Source organism: Hippoglossus stenolepis, chromosome 6 (assembly GCF_022539355.2).
Source record: "Hippoglossus stenolepis isolate QCI-W04-F060 chromosome 6, HSTE1.2, whole genome shotgun sequence".
Taxonomy (NCBI): domain Eukaryota; kingdom Metazoa; phylum Chordata; class Actinopteri; order Pleuronectiformes; family Pleuronectidae; genus Hippoglossus; species Hippoglossus stenolepis.
Window position 1 is genome coordinate 9,525,122 of NC_061488.1, and position 19,022 is coordinate 9,544,143.

Here is a 19,022-nt window from a genome sequence, read left to right on the forward strand (position 1 = left end):
TGTCTCCAACCTTCACCTGAACCCAGCACATAGACGGTACCACCCGCGATTACAACATTGACCACCGAGGGGGGGGGCGCTATCACACGGACACGTGTTGGGGAGAACTGGGAACAGAATTCGACGTGACACCGGAAGTAGACAGGGGGAAGAGGAAGAACAACAACAAGTAGTAGAAGAAGAACAAGAAGAGGCTAACCTCCGCTAGCTGGCTAGCTACTGCTGGGAAGTAGCGACTAAATCTCCAGGTATTGTGAACTAAGCGACGCTTCTATTGGTGTGAGGTTGTAGATTCAACACAATGGAAGACAATGAAACCTGAGAGCGTTTGTTCCGGGTGTGTGTGTTCGATTTAAATACTCGTAAAGGCGGAAGTTGTCTTTGTTTTCATCCGTGTTGACGAAAATCAGGCTTCAATGTTGTGTTTATATTCGAAGGCCCCAGATATTGTGACTTTGATTTCCGGTGTCGCGTTTGCTGTCAAACTGAAGAATAAATCACTAACGCTGTTGTAACGTTGTGTAATTGTTCTGGTTCGTGGGTTTAAAATGATAACTTGTGACGTGACAGCGAAGCTAATCTCCTCTGCTCTAGGGTCACCATGAGTTACACAGAGAAGCAGGACGATATAACGAGGGACGAGTGGATGGATAAACTCAACAATGTCCACATCCAGAGAGCCGATATGAACCGGCTCATCATGAACTACCTGGTGACAGGTGAACGAGCTTTATTTTTCATATGCAGATCAGTTCTATGTGCTGGTTGAATGTGGAATATGCAGGATTCTTTTTTTAATCCACGGTTTCTGTTGAACAGAGGGCTTCAAAGAGGCAGCAGAGAAATTCCGGATGGAGTCGGGGATCGAGCCCAGTGTTGATCTGGACTCTCTTGATGAACGGATTAAAATCCGAGAGATGATCCTGAAGGGACAGATCCAGGATGCCATCGCGCTGATCAACAGTCTGCACCCGGAGCTGCTGGATACTAACCGTTACCTCTACTTTCACCTACAGGTAAAAATCAAACGCAGTGCAGACAACTCGGCTTTGTGCGTTATGAGCTGTCATTTGTCCTGCATGTATCGCTCAAGTCTGTGCTTTTCACTCACTGCTGCAGTCGTGTTTTTTTGTTTGGCGTTGACAGCAGCAGCATCTGATCGAGCTGATTCGTCTGAGGGAGACCGAAGCTGCTCTCGAGTTCGCCCAGGCTCAGTTAGCGGAGCAGGGGGAGGAGAGCCGAGAGTGTCTGACGGAGATGGAGAGGACACTGGCCCTGCTGGCGTTCGACAACCCGGAGGAGTCCCCTTTCGGAGATCTGCTGAATATGATGCAGAGACAGAAGGTGAGGTCAAAGCATGTTGTTAAACCGATGATACTGTTTATGTGCTGGGTGAAGAGCCAAATACTTGTTGTTAATCAAGTTGTTAATCTTTAGTTACTGGCTGTGGCCTTTTTCTGCAGCATGAAGACAGGACCATCTTGTTACTAGGGTGGCACCTATCGATTTTTTATTTTATCGATTGCTTTTTCCATGAATCTAACGGTTATTTTTTATCACTCGATTAATATAATAATGTATTTATCCAGAATACATTTTTAAAACTTCTTTAATATATATTTCGATATTTTATTTAATCATCTCTTAAATAGAAACCATTGTAGGATCATTTATCGAGTGTAGAACTGTAGTAGTTTTATGGCCCATACCCTGAGGCTGAAGATAAGAATGTTTCGGTCTGCTCTCCCTCTCATTTGGACCCAAATGAAAGTGCAACATATTCTATACGATCCACTGTTCAGTAGAGAACGTATTCGAAGCAGTTACATGTACGTGCGTTTGTCTTTCAGGTGTGGAGTGAAGTAAATCAGTGTGTACTCGACTATGAAAACAGAGAGTCAACCCCCAAGCTGGCCAAGCTCCTGAAACTCCTGCTGTGGGCTCAAAACGAACTTGACCAAAAGAAAGTGAAGTATCCCAAAATGACAGACCTCAGCAAGGGAACAATCGAAGACCCCAAATAAGGACCCACAGAGAAAACATACCACAGCATGATAAAACGGACACATTTCCTTTATCTATTTATACCCCGACAAACCGACTCGTAGAGTACAACCTTTTCTTTTTGTAAGGGTTGCTTTTTGATACTTAAGTAAGGTAGAATGTGCAAACTGGAGTAATGGCATTTTAAAAGGAACTCTCACACTAAAATAACACACCTACCATTATTTTACTTGGTATTTAAATATTTGTTAAAATTGGTTTATTTCAGTTACACTAGGTTTTTCTGTCTGTTGGCAGGGAAAGTTGTTTGCATAGGAGGGTGTGAATAAAGCCTAAATTAGGCTGTCACGTTCTGTGTGTGACCACTTAGAAGAGGGGTTGATGTTCAGGGGGAAAGTGGGTGGCTCAGTGTGCACTGCCTCAAATAAACGTTTTCCTTACAAAAACCATCCACATTTCAGCGAGTAGTCTGTCAGCTTGTGCTCTTCTGTTACAGGAACAGCCAAAGCAAGATACTTTGGGTGTTTCAAGCTACTGTGACATTGAAAAAGGAAATTCCTAGATTCATATTTCATTATTGCTTAAAACCTTATGAAAAGATGCAGGCAAGAACAGAGAAAACATCAAGCTGTACATCATAGTAGCAGTTATCAGGTAGGACAAGGCAAGATTCCTGGGAAGCTATAAACTTTGCAGCATTCTGCGACTGTGCGAGCTTCAAGGCGACCTCAGTTTCATATTGTTGTAGAACATCACGAGCGATATTCAAAAATGTGAATGGTGATAAATCTATGTCCACAGACATGGAGATACTTTTACAGATGCATTATTTACGTGTATGGAATAAGTAGCTCTTTTGCAAAATTTGATGTGCTGTTTTTTTTTTGCTGGTATATTATTTTGCAATAAAAGTGAATTTTTAAACTGGACAAGGCATGAAGAACGTGGTGTTTCTCTGAAGTACATTCATTTCCCTCGGGTACTGCACTTCAAGTATTCAAGCACTTGGTTTAGAAGAAAATATGTATATCTGGACTTTAAAGATCATGACTTTCAAAAACCATGGTCAGTGCCTTGTTAATGATTGAAATACTCAGTAACCTAAGCAGTGTGACCAGCTACACCATTACAATTCAGGAATAGCTATATATTGCCAGGCCCAACTCCTCTGAAAGTAATTGAGGTCAGTCAAATGATCGACTACCACACGGATAAATCAAACAACCTGACCATGCCTTTGTGTGGCAGCCAGTGCTACCAGGGAATCTGTGGTATTTATGTATTTATTAAAAAAGAAAAAGACCCTTTATTTAAGTTGACGAGTGCAGCGGCTCACACCTCCTGTGATGTCCCTGTGTGCATGTTCCAGTTCTGACCTTTTCTCTTCCATCTACCTTCCTGCTGATCCCTCCTTGATTTTAAAGTTGTCTCTCATCCTGATTAAAAAGTTTATCTCACCTCCTGATTAAAAAGGGATTCCTCATTCTGATTGAAAAGTGATCTCTCCTCCTGATATAAAAGTTAACCGTGCTGTTACTCTGACACATCCACACACTGTGGCAGGACAGATGCTAATAGTTTGTTGAATGCAGATCATTACATAACACGTGTTTGCAAACAGCCTCTGCGCACAGTCCAGGCTCCATCACCGTCTTCCTCATCGGTGGGAACTTACAGCAGAACTCCTCTTCCTCATCTCTCTCTATATATAACAATCTAAACTGCCCCGTCATGGTCGGACACGGAAGGGGCCTCAGCCAGATGCTTCTCTGGTGACACACAGCAATGGCTGCAGGCGGCTGACTAAGGTCTACACTACATGATTGCTGAAATCACTTCCTGATGAGCCCTACCGATGAGAAGAAGAACTGCGGGGCTGAGCTGGAGGAGGAGGAGGAGGAGGAGGCTGGGGAGAAAAACTGACACGTGGATTACTCCTCCTCGGGCATCACGAAAAGCACTCTTCCTCCTCCAGCAGCCCAGCTCCTCCGCCGCCGCTCGCCTTCCTCCGCTTCAGGTTATGGATCCAAACGGTGCAAAGCAGGGATAAGATTGCGCGGAGACTCCTGCGTCCTGGTCCGAGTCCGTCTGCGTCGGCTCACCGCGCGTAAAGAGACTCAAAGTAAAACAGCGACTGACAGAGAAGGAGGAGGGGGGCGCCGCCGTTTACCTCGCGTTGAATGGCAGTTATTCAAAAATATGGCAAGAACTATAGTCCAGATTTGGTCTGTCACAAGGAAAACAGTCCGCCAGACAAGAGCGGAGTCCCGGGGGGTCACAAGAAGTGGCCTGAGCACAACACCTACTGGCCCAGGTAACGTTACTCGATCATAACCCCTGATCCTCTATTCCGCTGCTCGCGTGTCGTGTTCATCCAGTTTTCAGCAACTCGTCACACCGGTACAATTCTTGCAATGGTTTCCCATATTAACCTTGAACATTTCTGATACTCTGATAGTTAAATAACTTTATTTCCTTGTAATGCTTAAACTCCTGCAGCACAAACACAGAGAATGTCATCAATGTTGTTTCAGTCAAGGTCCAGTGCCCTTAAGATTTAAGTTGTAGGGCAGTAAGGAAGTGAGTCATGTTCCCTTTATTAAAAAACGAATTACAGTACAAAAAGACCTTGTTAAGACAAGATTAGATCCAATGTACCTTTACTTTTCCTCTGTAGAGGAAATTCACCAATGACAGAGCAGCACAAGAGAGTAGCAGCTCAAGGGGAGAATATAGTAAGAATAAAAGTCAAAAATAGAAATTTTATTTACAAAAAAGCAGAAGTTATGCTACATATACACACAAGGCTGTTTTTTCAAAGATCTGCAATACAGAGATGGGGATCAAAGTTATGTTCACGTGCAATTTGTCCATTCTTTGTAATCTATTGAGTGTAAAATGTGCGGCAGTACTTTTCTGAAATAGTTTCCAGTGTAATTTATTTATTATATTGTTGTGACATCATATTGTTAAAGGAATTCTCCTGTGGGCACATTGTAGAAACTCCCTATTGATATTAAACCATCGCATACCTTGAGTATTAGAAGGCATTTTGGCCGATAATGAATAGTCGGCAACCAAACTGGTTTAGGTGGTTCCCTCCTTTTAGTTATATAAGCTCTGAACTAATTTAGTTTCCAGATGGACTACACCCTGGACAGGTCACCAGTGTATCTCAGGGCCAACATACAGGGACAAACAACCGTTCACACTAACATTGACATATATGGATAATTTAGAACCTCCAATTAACCCAACTCCTATCCCCATGCCTTTGGACTGTGGGAAGAAGGTGGAGTACCCTGACAAAACTCACACAAACTCCACACAGAAAGACCCCGGCCAAGCTGGGATTCAAACCAGGAAACGTCTTGCTATGAGGCAACAGTGCTGGGATGGACTCAGGCTCAATCTGCTCAACCAAACTCAAATAACTTGACCCCTTCTCCTCCCGTGCAGGCCGGTGGCGAGGGTATGGACAGTGGTGCTGCTGCTCGGGACGTGCCTCCTCTACTGCGCCCGCGTGGCGATGCCCATCTGTTCCGTCAGCATGGCGGAGAAGTTCAACTGGACCAAGAGGGAGTCGGGCATGGTGCTGGGCAGCTTCTTCTGGGGCTACTGCTTCACCCAAGTGCTCGGAGGCTACGTCAGTGACAGGTAGGAAACTTGGTCATGTTGTGATCTGACCCCACACTGAACGTTGACAGTGAAAGTGGTTTTCATTTTTCACCGGTTTTAACCTCCGGCTCAAACTCCATTTGCACAGTAAACATAATTGACAGTGACACAAAGGGGCCAGTTGTGTTTGCTTACTCCGAACAGATAATGTAGTAAATACACGTTTTAATTGTATCATCATAAACAGATGTATTTTCACTGATGTGCTAAGTTATCCTAGAGATCACCGTTCTGCTCGAGCCCTCTGAATGAGGTACAGTAAGCCTCTATCTGAGCAGTCAGGGGGTAAAACTAATACAGGCTGTGTTCTTTGTTTACAGAGTGGGAGGTGAGAAGGTCCTCCTGCTGGCTGCAGCGGCCTGGGGCTCGATGACAGCCTTCACACCCATCCTGGCTCAGTTCTGCTCCCAGCCCATCTTCTCCATGACACTGGCTCGCTTTCTCATGGGCCTGTTGCAAGGTCAGAGGTGCTGGATGAATCACAAACTGAGATTACATCAGTGACGAGACATAATTGCTCTTTGCAGACCTGTTAAAGATTGGTCTGCGTTTATTTTAATGTCTGGAAGGATGACATTCTCAAGAGTTTGTTGTTTCAGTACTTCCATGGGTCTTAAGTGTGTGGCTCCTAAATTTCCCCTCAGGATCAATAAAGTATCTATCGCTCTATCAAGCGTTCTATCTATCTATCTATTGTGATTTAAAATATCACACTTAAATCAACAAATTAAACAAGCAGAACTTCTTGCTGTGAGTCATCCAGAATGTTGTTGGACTTGTCTTTTGTCAAGATGCTAAACCATCTTCGTCTTTGTCTTCTATATTTAGATTTTATTTTCTTTGTCCTTCGTTTTTTCTCGGGGAATCCAGCCGAGGATCCTCCGCTGTGTTTGCACATTGACTTCTTCTGAATTTCTACGGACTTTATACTTAGAGGCCAGGTGGAGAAAGTCCACAGAAACTGCCGAGCCTCTCACTCGGACATATGCTTTCACACATGCATCTCCTCCAGAGAGAATTTGTCGTATCTGCGGAGTTCAGTGCATGTCTGAAAGCAGCTTGATAAAACCAGTTTCCTTTTTAAAGCCCTCAAAGAACTAAAAGTGATGACCATCCCATTTATTGATGAACCACACAATGTATCGACCTCTGTTGGTGACCATTATGAACTACAACATCAGTGATATTCACCATCTTTACTTTTTTTGTTTGTTTATGTACCTTCAGAACATAAATCAACATTCGTCATAGGCGAGTTCCTAAAACCTTTGGCAGCAAGCTTTTGTTGCACAATAAAAAATCAGATGACAAACACTAAATCACTTCCTTAAACATTCACCATGTTATACGTCCAAAATCTATAATTTCCCCTCAGATTTACATTAGTTTTGTGTGACGAGGTGCTAAAAATCTGTTTTTCATCGACCCCTTTAATTATTTTGAGGACTTCTTCCTAAACTCCGGCTGATGTTGTTTTCTGTGTTGATCTTAGGAGTTCATTACCCCTCCCTGGCGAGTCTGTGCTCTCAGAAGGTGGTGGAAAGCGAAAGAGGCTTCCTCATGAGCACCGTGGGTAGTGGCTCTTATCTGGGGTGAGTCAACTGTTGTGCAATAAGTGTTTCTCGCAATAACCCCCTGTTGTAATGTGCAAAGAGGATTGTACAGTTGTGTCTGTTGTGATGTCACAATCACTTCTAATACATGTTTCTGTTTGGAACTGGTAGCTTTAGATCTGTATCCAGTTGCATAGATAGATTCATTGTACTGTAACTTGTTTATTTCTTCAGCTCGGCTCATGACATGCATGTGCATAATTAAGTGCGTTACTATCTTGAAACATCTTATTACGTGGGTGTGTTTGCCTGACTTGTCGTGTCTTGCCATGACCCCTGTTTCCTCCCCCAGCACTCTCTTGATCGGAGGGGCCGGCTCCCTCATGTTGGACCTGTACGGCTGGGAGAGTGTTTTCTATGTGTCCGGCCTCCTCTCAGTGTTGTGGTCCTACTGCATGTGGAAATATCTACTCAAAGGAGAAGGCAAGCGAGGCTTTAAACTGTTTGCATACCCCTATCCTGCGGCTTCTTATTTGTATAATTAGAGTCAGTGTCCTCTTGGATGCCCACGTGACTGTGTGTTTTCCACAGGGCCTATCATCACCCTCGAATCCCTGGGAAGCGGTGGGCCCCAGTCCAAACTGACAAAGAGACACTGGTTGCGGCTCCTCAAACAACCTGCAGTCTGGTGAGATAACCACAAAGTGCGCATGTGTGTGTGGTTGTGAGCGCGTGTTCAAGCCTCGTTTTGTGAATGTGTGTATTTTGCGTCACTGTTTGTTTGATCTTAAATGCAGATGATTGAGCAACTGTTGTTTAGTTTGTTTCACAGAGCTTGAGTCAGGCGGTGCTCCTGTAATATTGTGGCTCTATTACAGCAACATCCAAACCCTGAAATTCCACTTTAATTATTGTGTTTTGCAACCATGGAAATATGAGTTAGAGGCTGGTTTAGAAAGAATAATGTGAGCAGAGGATTGTAGAATAACATGTCCCAGTTTTGACAGATAGCCCTGTCATGTGATTTCTGTTTCTGTGGACACGGATCCAGTTTTTTATATGTGCATATTTACCATCTGCTGTTGCCTCAGCTGTCTGTCAATGTCTCTGGAGTTGAGTTCCTCTATCTTCTTCGGGTCTGTCCCCATGACCAAGATATTTCCGCACGTCAATGCAACTGATATGCTCCATTCTCAGCGACACAAAGAACCTCTGTGGTTTCATTTAGTTTTATCTGACCCACCTTGAGAGAAACAGATTAGAAGATGGTTCTATGGCTCAGGGAATGCTTTCCTCCACACGGTACTTACCTTCATAAACATTATAGACAGGAACATCACAGATGACTAACGGACAGATAGTGTTCAAACAAACAGGACTTTGTGAGCAGATAAGCGTTGGTAAACACAAATGTAGCTGCAATATATTTTTTTATGACAGTTTGTCTCTTGTCGTTTGCTGAACAGTGCCGTGATCATTACACACCTTTGCACCGCCAGCACCTTCTTCACTCTTTTGTCCTGGCTGCCAACTTTCTTCAGAGACACTTTCCCAGATGCCAAGGTAAAGACGCCCTCTTCACATATTTGACGTCACAATGACGGAATGGAATAAAGAACAAATACGCCTTGATTGAAGAAGATAAAGAATCTACAGCCTGGCTCAGTGCCTTATTGACCTGCTGTCTCCTTAAATAAATAAAAGACTACACCATTGTTTCAGAAGTCAAGGAGTCCTGGGACTCTGTGACATTATACTCAGTAAACAGCATTTGCTGTTTTTTTACTTGTACATAAAGATGGACAACAGGTCTCCACTTCCTCCCACTATCAAGAAATTAAGCCAAAAGCCCCTATTATGCTAACATTTGCTAAGCAGCACTGAACACAGAATGCCGCTCAGGTTGATGGGACGGATTTGCAGGTGTCTGGTCATAACCAAAGTCGTGAACAATCCACCAGGAAGAGGTTTTTCACTCTCTAAATAAAAAACCTTTACCTCCTGGTGGCGCTGGATGAAATCTGATATCTAAAACTCCATCCAGTGGACATTTCACAGAAAAACTACAATGTCGGCCAGATGGGTGCGCCACAGAAAAAAAGCATGGCAGTCATGATGACACCACATACTGAGATATTCCAGTCTGAACCAATGTGGTAGATCGATTGACCACGTGACCTTCTGACCGACATTGCCGTCTGTAGAGCAAAAAAAACAACAGCCAGTCATGTCCGCAGCACACTATGACTTAGTAATATAACCCAACGCTCAGTGTTCCCTGCTGTTTCTCTTCAAGTTCATTCATGCCCAGAAAATGTGTTGTCCCCGCAGGGTTGGGTGTTCAATGTGATTCCCTGGTTAGTGGCCATCCCCTGCTCCCTCCTCAGTGGCTGCCTCTCTGACCACCTCATCAGTCAAGGTAGAGGAACTGATATCACACACAAGTTTAAATGTATTGAGTTATTGTTAAGGCAGCTGTGTAATCCCCTGTCCTTACTTCTCTTTTTGTTCTCCTCAGGCTTCGATACGGCCTCAGTGAGGAAGCTGATGCAGGTACAATATTTTACATTATTATTCTGTGTGTGTGTCGACTTTCTATTCTCATTGTGTGGATAATCTCTTTCCTCTTGTACATAATGAAATCTGTTCGATATTGATGTATGTGGTTTTCGTGTGCATTCATCCATCTGTTAGTTCTTCTCCATGGGTGTGTCCAGTGTGTTTACCCTCCTTCTATGTGGCAACACCACCTTCCCTTGGGCTGTAGCATTTGTGTCTGCCACCATGGGCCTCACCACCTTCAGTCACAGGTACCGGCAGCCACAATGTCCTCACACTCCTTCGTCTCTGCCCCTGAAACAACCACCTCTTTTTAGATTTAAATGTGGTGGTCCCCAAGGGTCAGTTTGTCAGTTTTATGTTTTGTCAATTTCAGTTTTGCCCAATCAGTTCCTATTAGTCATTGATTTGTCTTTGTTTTGTACAGTTGAGTGTCAAACATTAAGGGAATTATAATTTTTTTATGCTTAGAGACTTTGCCTGCTACAAACCGGTCATTAATTTGTATGTTAATTCTCAATATGGGTAATTTCCAAAATCCTCTTAGTATTCTTCAAATATTTAAATTATCATTAAATGTATAATTTAAACTGTAAGTATTTGTCCTTGACTTTATGCAAACTGAGGGACAAACACGTGTGCAAGTTGTCAGGTTTTTAAAACCTTATGAAGCTGCAGGACTGCAAAGTTTGTTCTGTCTTTCTGATCTGGTGTTTTTTTTAGTTAATACTTGTTATTGTTATTATATGATATCGTAGTAGTGTTGTGATATTTTTAAGTATTAAAATAATGAATATTTATTAGTCACGTGATTTGTACAACAATACTATAAACTTTCATATGTAAAAAAAACAGATGTATATTTCTACTACTGCAGTATTTTTCATATTCCTCCAACAACTGGAACTTTTAAGTACGATCTGTGAAAGTAACAATGTCGAGACAGTTGATAGTTTAGCACCTTATGAGTAATGATATGATAATTATGATAATATAACAATGATTTTACTTCATGTCCACAGTGGGGTTTCTGTTAATGTTCAAGATCTTGCTCCATCCTGTGCTGGAGCATTATTTGGTAAGTATAAAAAAATTTCCATTAACATAAATCTATTTAGCACTGACCTGACTGAAGTTTTAAATCTAACATGTGTGTATCTGCATTCCTCCTCCAGGTGTTATGAATACATGCGGTGCTTTCTCAGGTGAGACAAATATCTGTGATAAATGTTTCAGCAGCAGCTTCTAAATTATTGTGTTTTTCTTGCCTTTAACAATCTATAATGTGAAATTATTCATTGACGTCTCTAAATTTCAAACTCGCCGACGTGTCTCCCGTCAGTCGCCGTGGCTCATGTGCGATGCATATTTCATCAAGGGAGCGTGATTGAGTTTTGTGTCAGATGAATAATAGAGGGAGCGGAGGATGACAGGTGTGGTCCTGTGAGGGACGCGGAGCGGACTGCGACAGTTGTGGGAAGCTAATGTGAACCACCACATGGAAGCTTGTGTGTGCTGCCTTTGTGATAATGTGTTATTCAGTGCGACCGTGTGTGTGTGTTTCTGTCCAGGGGTCCTACTGGTGTATTTCTCGGGGTATCTCATCGAGGCCACAGGCTCGTGGGCGTCTGTGTTTGCCCTCATCACTACAGTCAACGTGCTGGGCCTCTGCACCTTCCTGGTTTTTGCCGAGGCCCGCCGGATGGACATTGACTGTAGTAAGGTGCGCCACCACAACATCCACATCTAGATCGTTAGTCATCAGAGCGACCGGAGTGCCATTCCTCAAGGGAGAGTGTGACCTTGGGGCGACCGGCAGCTAGGACACGATTCACTTTGGAGAACTCAGCCAATGGATGGCAAGTGGCGCATGGAGGGAGCCTGCATACAACACCTGGAAAACGGACGGTCTGGTTAACGGAGCACTGCAACAGTTACTGAAAAGCACACAGCAGAGTCTGCACAATGACAAATCACGCGGAGCAAAGAGCAAAACACGGCGGTGTTAGTAGCTGCTCCGACAGTTCAGGGATGATGTGGAGTGGGAGAGAAAAAAGTCGACGCAGCAAGCAGGTAGCTACACGGTTGCCGGCCCACTGTTTACACCTGTTCCAGAATGTGGGACTCGAGACTGTTGTTGGAAAGCAGCGGCTCGCTCTTGGTGTGTTCTTGTGGGTTGAAGGAGCCTTGAGACTGATGGATATGTGAGACAGCTGTGACAGACCAAGGTGGTGTGTTCTTGCCCTCCAGGGAGACACTGTGCTAGACGCAGGGAGAGTCCAGCCTCCCGTATCTGAAGTCTTTTATTAGTCGAGCCCCACTCTACCCATCTCCACGAGAACTGTCTGAGTGACGGCTCATTACCCAGCCACTAATTACACTGCAGGCGCTCTAATGTCCCGTACCATTTGTCTACCGCATCTCCATGGTTACAAGCTCATCTTTATCGTTACGGCGCAGAGAGGGGGGGGGGTCATGGAAAGCTCTGTGGCAACAAGACCAAAGGTTATCAATTATTTTTATTTTCTTTCTATGTGGATGCATGGAAAAGAAATACCTCAATTAATTATTTTGTGTTCTTTATTTATATGGCTTTACGACCTTTTTTGTTAATTTTTTTAGAAAAAAAAATATATATATTCAGATAGATAAGAGAAAAATAAATATTTTGATGGGAAAATGGAAGTTACTGTATAAGTGTGATGGCGTCTGGAAAACTCAATAGAACATTCTGCAAGTTTAGTGTCTTCACTTGTTCTTCTTCTCTGACCTGCACTTTCCCGTCTAAGGAGACAGCATCGGTGGAAATAAAACCATCCATATAATCATCTCAAACGTTTTTTGCGTTAAATAAAATACAAAGTTATTATTGCACTTTACATTATAGTAACTCTTTAGACGGGAAGTGATGTCAGTACATGGGGGGGGATCCCGTCCGCTCGTCATGGCGTTTTGGACAAATCAAAGTTCTCACACTCTGTCTCCTTATGCCAGTTTTAAATACTATTGTCTCTATGGTTACACACTGATATGATGAATATCGCAGTGCAGGGGAAAGCACCATCAACGACCGTTAATTTACTGGAGAGCATTTGTTATCATGTCCTTAATGCAGAGAATGTAGCAGCACAAAACTAGAAATGATTGTTTCATTCAGCCTTCACGACACAGTTTTGCAATTTTCTGGTTTACACTTAGCAGATTTCACGTCAAGTTTAGATGCTCACTTGACGTGTGTACCTTTTTTTAAATCTATGCATTTTGTATTCTTTGTCTAATTTAAGCAATGAGAGAACTGCGGTCACACAGTGTCGGCGATCATTGCACGTTGCTATTGTTTCCTCGGTTGCGGGAGTTGTGTTGCTTATATGTCGCTTGTCATCGTTAATTACATACACAGGCACACAGCGCTTCCTTGGATATTTTCTACTAGCACCTGGAAGTGTATCTTTTGGTTGAACCTGGTGTCTTTACAATTGTAATTTAGGAAATGCCCATTATGGTCAGTGGTTACACAAATATGGGAATAAGAAATCAACTATCGAACTTGGAATTTCCTATCGATGGAATTTAGAATCTGTGCACACACCATGTTTTAACGTGAATGTTGCCTTGACCATTCAGTTACACAATCAAGTCTATTTATATAAAAGTGCTGCACAAATGAATGAGCCTTCAACGTTTTATATCAGCCTTTTTTTTTTAATGCCGCACATTCCTGAGGTGTTTAACCCGCCTCAGCAGATATGCATTTATTTCCAGTTGCCTTCACTGCTTGTCCTCTTTTTTTTTTGTCTGTTACTGTGTCGATGTTGTTCTGCAGAATGTTAAGATTTACACGATGTTAGCTGATGTTCTGTTCACCAACATATCTCACTGTAGGTTCCTGAAAGCCTCACTGACAAATAGATTTTTGATAATGTATAATATATATATATATATATATATATATATGATTTAAAAAAAAGACAAGAATATGCAGTATTCCAATGCTTTTAAGAAATGTTGTACTTAAAAGCATATATTGACTTTAAATAAAAATATATTTTGTCAGCATTAATGCGTGGCTTCAGTGTGCTGCAGCATGTGCATGTATTTTCTCTGTGGTGCCACAGAGAGGCAGTATGGTATTAATGATGAGTGGAGCTCGTCCAGCCTCATGACACTGTACAAACATTTTCTGTCTGCAGAACAGAAGCCATCTCTTGTTATCGCTTTGAGACTTTTCATTGAGTTGACTTCAGATTTTACAGCAAATATTATCCACGATTACAAAAGTATTATCATGCACCTACGTTCACAGGTCAAGAATGAAAAAAAGGTTCTTTATTAAACCATTAAAAGACCAGTTTATGTGCAGATGAGTTGCCAGTGCTGCACGTGGATCAGCTGCGGAACAGGTTCTGCTGCGGGTTCACACTCTCCGCTCACTACAGGCCCAGACTCCGGGTCCGAGCCAGCAGGACGTATATGGTGGCACCATATGGCAGGATGCTGTGTGCCATGTTGGCTAGCTGGCACTGCCCACGTGCGAATGGCCAGACGCTTGTCAACCCAACCCACTCCTCCTCATGGGACCGAACGGCTCAGGTTGCCATGGAGACGGGCGGCTTGTGGCTGCCGCGTGGCGATGAAGAGAAAGGGAGGGAGGGAGGGAGGGAGGAGGGGGTCACAAGTGAGTGAAAGTAACAAGTCAGATAGAAGTCAGTGGAGTGGAGTGGAGTTGGCACCGAATTTGGCTTTTAATGCCCAGTTCATACAAAAACAGCCATGGTGTTAAAGAAGTGGTCACTTGCTTATTGGAGTGCTCTCGCTGACACAAAATGGTGTTGTAAAAGCAGACATAATCATGATGAGTGGCCCACTATTTAATTAGCAGAGATGAAACGCTTTGAGGGGAGTGTAGGGGGAGAAAGGGGGAGATAAACCCTCCCCCAACTTGTCGGCTGGTAAGAGTAACCCAGTAAAGGCAGGCTCCATCAGAGAGCCAGGGATACATGTAAATGAAATAGCCCCATTAATTAGTAATTAACATCAAGTTAATGACATTTCACTGTGTCGCCATCTCATCCTGTGTCCTTCCTCTGTGGTGGAGGGGCTGTCTCTGCGGTCCCTGATCTGAATGCTAATTAGTGCAGGGCTGAAGTGCCATACAGGGCTACCTAATAATATAGAGGCCCAGTTAAAGACTGGTCATTGTGTGGGGAGGATTAATCACTTTGTAGTAATAGATCAGGAGGCTTTATAAGTCTGCCACTCCTTAGAGGGCCGTGATATTGAGGGCCATTGACAGGTTTTATGTGCTAATTGCGTTGCGCCTGTTAGCCTAATGTTGGGTTATCCCTCGTGACTGAGAACTACTTTTCCCCATTCTTCTAGTTTTCCAAATGTATCCAAGAAATATTTCTGTTAAATGAGAAGAAAATGGCTATAGTGAATGATTGCAGATCCTTGCAGTGGCAGTGGGTACGGTCTCGTTTGGTCGGGGTCCCCTCCTGCGCCGGAATCAGCTCAGTGTCAGAGCTACTTTTACATGATTTGACTGCAGTCAGGTGCTGCGTCTCTGTGAAGCCTGATAAAACATGAAGTTAGCTCTCTGTGCACAGCTGGAACGGTACAAGTCCCAAAATGAATCCAAACTGTCCTGCATTGCTAAACTGTGCTTTGAGTCGGTGACAGTTTTCTCTGTCTCTCCGTTTTATGTCTCTCTCTCTTCCTCCGTGTCTCCGCTGCCCTCCTTCTTTTTCATCTCTCCTTTCTTTCCAAACTCTGTTCTGATTCACAATTGACCCTTTAAAGATGTCCCCTGATGCCAGAGCACGTCCACCATTAGCACATCACTAACACACACGCACGTGCACACACACTACCAAATATGTTGATTTCCGTCAATTAAACCCCATCAGCTGTTTGCCTCCTGCTAGACATATGGCCTGTGTTAAATCTAAAGAGCGAATGGAGCCGCCATTGAGAGGGGCATCATTTTAATGGAACCCTGAGGGACAAGACCCACACCTGCGCAATAATAACATTAAACCATGCTTAACCCACTGGCCAGATGAGGACAGTGTTAGTTTGTGTGTGTGTGTGTGTGTGTACATACACTCGCCACTTGTTATTCATCTTCCAGCAAAAGCAAGTCTGTACAGAACAAAGTAATATCCAGCACTGACAGTTGAACAGTGGAGCAAACGTCTGAATCCTTCTTTTTACGGTGACTGTTTTCTCTTTTCAGAAACACACCAGGAGCCAAGCTTTTTTTTCAGCCTCTAATATTGGTTTTTATATCTAAGCCAAAAAAAACACAAAAAAGCACAATTACACTTCGTCGTTTCAGACCAACTCTCCCCTGCAGTCACAGTGAGAGTACAGAATTTCTTTTGTTTTCCGTCTTCTTATTTTGCCAAATGAGCGGTTCTGGAGTTCACAGGTCCTCAGTCATAAATGTAGACGTGTAACAGAGCAAATGTTAAGAAATGTAATTATAGAAAACAATATGGTGTCATGCCTTTGGCAGGGAGCGTCAGATGCTCTGTTTTAAGAAGAGAAGAGAGCGAAGGAAATACTCTCACTGAGAAAAATGACAAATCTTTCATAACAATTTCCCTGGCTTTAGTCAAAGGAATAGTTTATTCCACTAAAATCTTTTTACTGAGACTGTGACTAGTAATCATGGAAATCATTGTTATTTTTCAATCTGGTCGTTAATTTCTAGTTTGGTTAGAAGCTTGGTCTATAAAATATCAGATATGTTAACATTCAAATTTATCTTTTTGTCTGACCAGAAACAACCGGAAGTTGTTTACGTGTATTACTTCACATAACATGAGTAAAAGTAACACTTCCTAAAAGCCGAGGAGCTGCAGCCACAGAACATTCAGCATTTTGACTTCAAAAAAAGACTGATGATTTATCAACTATCAAAATAACAAGCTGACTAATTGATCGACTTGTAGATTCAGCTCAGATTTCACCAATGACATGTCAAACTGAATTGAACACATACATTCTGTCCCTTGCTATGTTTTAAAAAATTATTATAATTGGTTATTCATGAACATTATGACAATGAATGAAGTTAAATCAGGTGGAAAATCTGTTCAGGAACCAATAGTAAAATTGTTTGTTCCTGAAAGAAATTAAATAAAATGCTCTATAGTGCTAAAAAAGGTTCAGGGTGCCGCTGATGAACATTTTCAATGATGATCTGTGGATAATTTTGTTAATCAATCAATTCATCACATTTAAAAGAAAAAGTAAAATAATTGTACAAAATGTCCAGAGTTTCCTGAAGTCCGAGATGACAGCTTCCTGAATATTACTCAAATACTAAATGATCCTGATCACATCAAGGTTAGAGGCAGGACTCTTCAACAGGAGAAAAACCTGAAATGATTCTTTTTTTATTCTGCTGTCGTGTATACGTGCTCCTGGCCCTAATAATCTGCAGCATTCTGTTTGTGCATGCACACAAGGAGGTTAAATACCCCACCCCCCCTGTTGGGCCCCCCACCCCAGCCCTCTCAGTACCCCTCCACTCATCTGTTCCAGCTCTCCCTGGCTCCACAATGCTCACATCTCCAACACCACCAGATCTCCCCTTTTTTCCTGCTTGCTCTTTTCTAAAGTTTGGCTGTCAATCAGCAGTGGCCTCAGGCAACAGGCACTGATGAAAAGACCCCTGAGACAAGGAGACCCAAATTAGATTTCAATAAGGACGTTGAATATTCATATCAGGGAAACATCTAAAGGTAAATGCTTTTTGATCTCCACGCACAAATATCACTTGTGTGCATTCCCAGGTCCTGGCGCTCTGGTTCTACAGTGTTGTCTCCCCCAGCCTGGTCCGGCCCCGGCCCCGGCCTCAGCTCTGTCTCACTCCTCGGGGGATGCGGTGGAATAATGATGATGGAGCTACAAAGGAGAAAAAGGGCCATAATGAATGTTTATACTAAAGGGACCCAATAGAAAGGGCATCCGTACTAAGTATTCAGTAATTAGTATTTAGCAGAAGTTGATCGCGGAGTGCACACATTCAAACGCGCAGAGGCACACACTTAACACACACACACACACACATATCCAGGGCAGAATCACTGAGGCGTAATCATTTACTGTGTAAACTTTAGACAGGGGAACCTCCCCTGACAGCAGCAGTCAAAACACAGTTTCATTTCTCCTGTCAACATGTTTACTTTATTTTAATAATTGAGTCCACTCAGGGTCTTTCTTCCCCGAAATGTCCACAGAATTCACAATGTGGATTCTTACTTTCCTAAATATAACAGTATTCTGCTGCTCATTAGCTCTCTGCAGAATAATTGTTGTCTGCACATTTTGATGTCCTCTAACCTTTTTTTTTAGTCTTACCTTGAAGTGCTTTTTGCTTGTCGACTGTGCTCGTTGTGAGAAGATCTAAAAAAGGCCAACATCCTCCTAATACCCTGAAGAGATCCTAGTGAGGATGGAAATGTGTTGGGATGGTGAAGGATGTAGGGGGATGCTTTGGGTGGTGTGTGTGTGTGTGTGTGTGTGTGTGTGTGTGTGTGTGTGTGTGTGTGTGTGTGTGTGTGTGTGTGTGTGTGTGTGTGTGTGTGTGTGTGTGTGTGTGTGTGTGTGTGTGCAATGCCTGAGGCCCTTTTCCCCACAGAGTCCACTCCGCTCTGGAGCACACTACGAAGCGAGTCCCAAAATGAGACCAAAGGACGGGAACACCATCTCTCTCCTTGATGCAGGAACGGGACCGTCCAGCTAATAGCCCGCGTCGACTTCTATCACCAATAATCTGTCAGGAGTGACCACGATAGTCGCGATGGAGCAACTGGGACTCGTGATGCAGCGAGACAGGCCAACTCCGTCCTTCCTCCGAGCTGCTGCGAAGAAAGCCGCTCTCGTCTTACATTACACTCTGGTTATTTCTCTCACTCTGTGCCTCCTCCTCAACCTCCCCCACCCCACCCCCACCCCTTCCTTACAACATGATGGTCAGTCCATTGCCAGGCAATCTGCTCCGTGATGTTGTTCACACCCCCATCGAGCCAAAAAGGAAAGACAAATCTTTGACAAGATATGATGACTTTCCCAGGTGGTGTGTTTCACTGGTCTCTTGGTCGAACGGGTGAGGCCACAGTGTGTGTGTGTGTGTGTTTGTGTGTCTACAGTATATGATGGTGTGTTTACCCCAGGCCTTGTGTTGTGCTGCTGTGATGCTGAGTGTCACCCGGCTCC

The 19,022-nt window shown here is 43.3% G+C and overlaps 2 protein-coding genes across 2 annotated transcripts; both read left to right on the top strand.

Annotated features, from left to right (window-relative positions):
* On the top strand, positions 1-2,933 carry LOC118111135 (glucose-induced degradation protein 8-B homolog). The gene is made up of 5 exons (XM_035159486.2): positions 1-248; positions 595-719; positions 820-1,016; positions 1,147-1,344; positions 1,851-2,933. The coding sequence occupies exons 2-5, from the start codon at positions 602-604 to the stop codon at positions 2,022-2,024; spliced, it is 687 nt and encodes a 228-aa protein (XP_035015377.1). The 5' UTR covers positions 1-248; positions 595-601; the 3' UTR covers positions 2,025-2,933.
* A 143-nt stretch (positions 2,934-3,076) lies between these two features.
* slc17a9b (solute carrier family 17 member 9b) lies at positions 3,077-13,784 on the top strand. Its single transcript, XM_035159485.2, has 13 exons — positions 3,077-4,318; positions 5,464-5,661; positions 6,003-6,142; positions 7,175-7,274; positions 7,588-7,718; positions 7,827-7,923; positions 8,702-8,798; positions 9,567-9,654; positions 9,754-9,788; positions 9,930-10,045; positions 10,817-10,872; positions 10,970-10,999; positions 11,366-13,784. The coding sequence occupies exons 1-13, from the start codon at positions 4,185-4,187 to the stop codon at positions 11,542-11,544; spliced, it is 1,401 nt and encodes a 466-aa protein (XP_035015376.1). The 5' UTR covers positions 3,077-4,184; the 3' UTR covers positions 11,545-13,784.
* The last annotated feature ends 5,238 nt before the right edge of the window (positions 13,785-19,022 follow it).

Excerpts from the sequence above, each read along its gene's own strand:
- LOC118111135 (XM_035159486.2), top strand. The coding sequence starts at position 602 with ATGAGTTACACAGAGAAGCAGGACGATATAACGAGGGACGAGTGGATG. Across the intron at positions 1,017-1,146 it reads ACCTCTACTTTCACCTACAG|CAGCAGCATCTGATCGAGCT; the intron begins GTAAAAATCAAA and ends TGGCGTTGACAG. Across the intron at positions 1,345-1,850 it reads ATATGATGCAGAGACAGAAG|GTGTGGAGTGAAGTAAATCA; the intron begins GTGAGGTCAAAG and ends TTTGTCTTTCAG.
- slc17a9b (XM_035159485.2), top strand. The coding sequence starts at position 4,185 with ATGGCAGTTATTCAAAAATATGGCAAGAACTATAGTCCAGATTTGGTC. Across the intron at positions 4,319-5,463 it reads CACAACACCTACTGGCCCAG|GCCGGTGGCGAGGGTATGGA; the intron begins GTAACGTTACTC and ends CCTCCCGTGCAG. Across the intron at positions 8,799-9,566 it reads ACACTTTCCCAGATGCCAAG|GGTTGGGTGTTCAATGTGAT; the intron begins GTAAAGACGCCC and ends TTGTCCCCGCAG.